General features: G+C 38.8%; 1 protein-coding gene across 1 annotated transcript; it reads right to left on the bottom strand.

Moving 5' to 3' along the window:
* Positions 1-6: 6 nt before the first annotated feature.
* LOC112094878 lies at positions 7-775 on the bottom strand (the record flags this gene model as incomplete). The annotated part of the gene is made up of 2 exons (XM_024176588.1): positions 7-422; positions 546-775. Coding segments are annotated over 2 exons (591 nt in total), but the record flags the coding sequence as incomplete, so codon positions are not given.
* Between the last annotated feature and the right edge of the window lie 9 nt (positions 776-784).

The raw sequence follows: 784 nt of genomic DNA, 5'->3' as shown, positions 1-784 counted from the left end.
GTTTGTGAAAGTCACTAATCATACACATCTATTGTTGGGAAAGGCTCAATTGATTAGAAACTCAAGTCTTCAAACTTCTCTGGGGAGATTTACTGGATTCTTCTGGCAAAGCTGAAGAATCATCAGATTTTTTTGTTGAATCATTTTCCTCTCCTGCACTCATATCATTATAACTCCTTTTCTTTGCCACTGAATTTGATCTCTCCTTTTCATTACTCTCATCATTCGAATCTTTCGCTCTCTCATTTGCAATTCCTTTACCAGGCTGAGTCTCACCATCTGCAGTAGGAAATAATGGCGGTTCCTGGCCACTTAGTCGACAAAACACCTTTTCAACTGTTTCACTTATTTCCTTGCCTAGTCCATTACTGTCTAAAATTAAATCCCAAACAGACTTAGAGGCCTTCTCAAGCACAGGAGTTCTACACCAACAAAAGTATTATAAAAATTTAGACTTTCCAGTTGACAATTAGCATGAACACACAATCATATAACGCACACAAACAATAAAAGAAGAAAAATGGTTAAACGGCATAGAAACTCACTCAAGTTCCTGACGAAGTGCATCAAAAAGCTCCCTTTTGGTCTGTTTTTCCGCCCCAGGAGTATTGAGAACTTTACTCTGTTCTGCCATTTTAATAGTTGTATTCTTAAGCTCTTCCTGCAATAGCCAAAAAGCATGCACAAATAAATCCGCAATTCTTAATTTTTTTTTTTTTTTTTGTGTACAGGGCGGGACCAAACCTGCAACCTCCCCCGCCGAAGCCCCACCCCACTAAAAACC

Source organism: Morus notabilis, unplaced genomic scaffold (assembly GCF_000414095.1).
Source record: "Morus notabilis unplaced genomic scaffold, ASM41409v2 C11312894, whole genome shotgun sequence".
In the NCBI taxonomy this organism is placed as follows: domain Eukaryota; kingdom Viridiplantae; phylum Streptophyta; class Magnoliopsida; order Rosales; family Moraceae; genus Morus; species Morus notabilis.
Note: the sequence above shows the minus strand (reverse complement) of the source record. Positions and strands in the feature narration are given on the sequence as shown.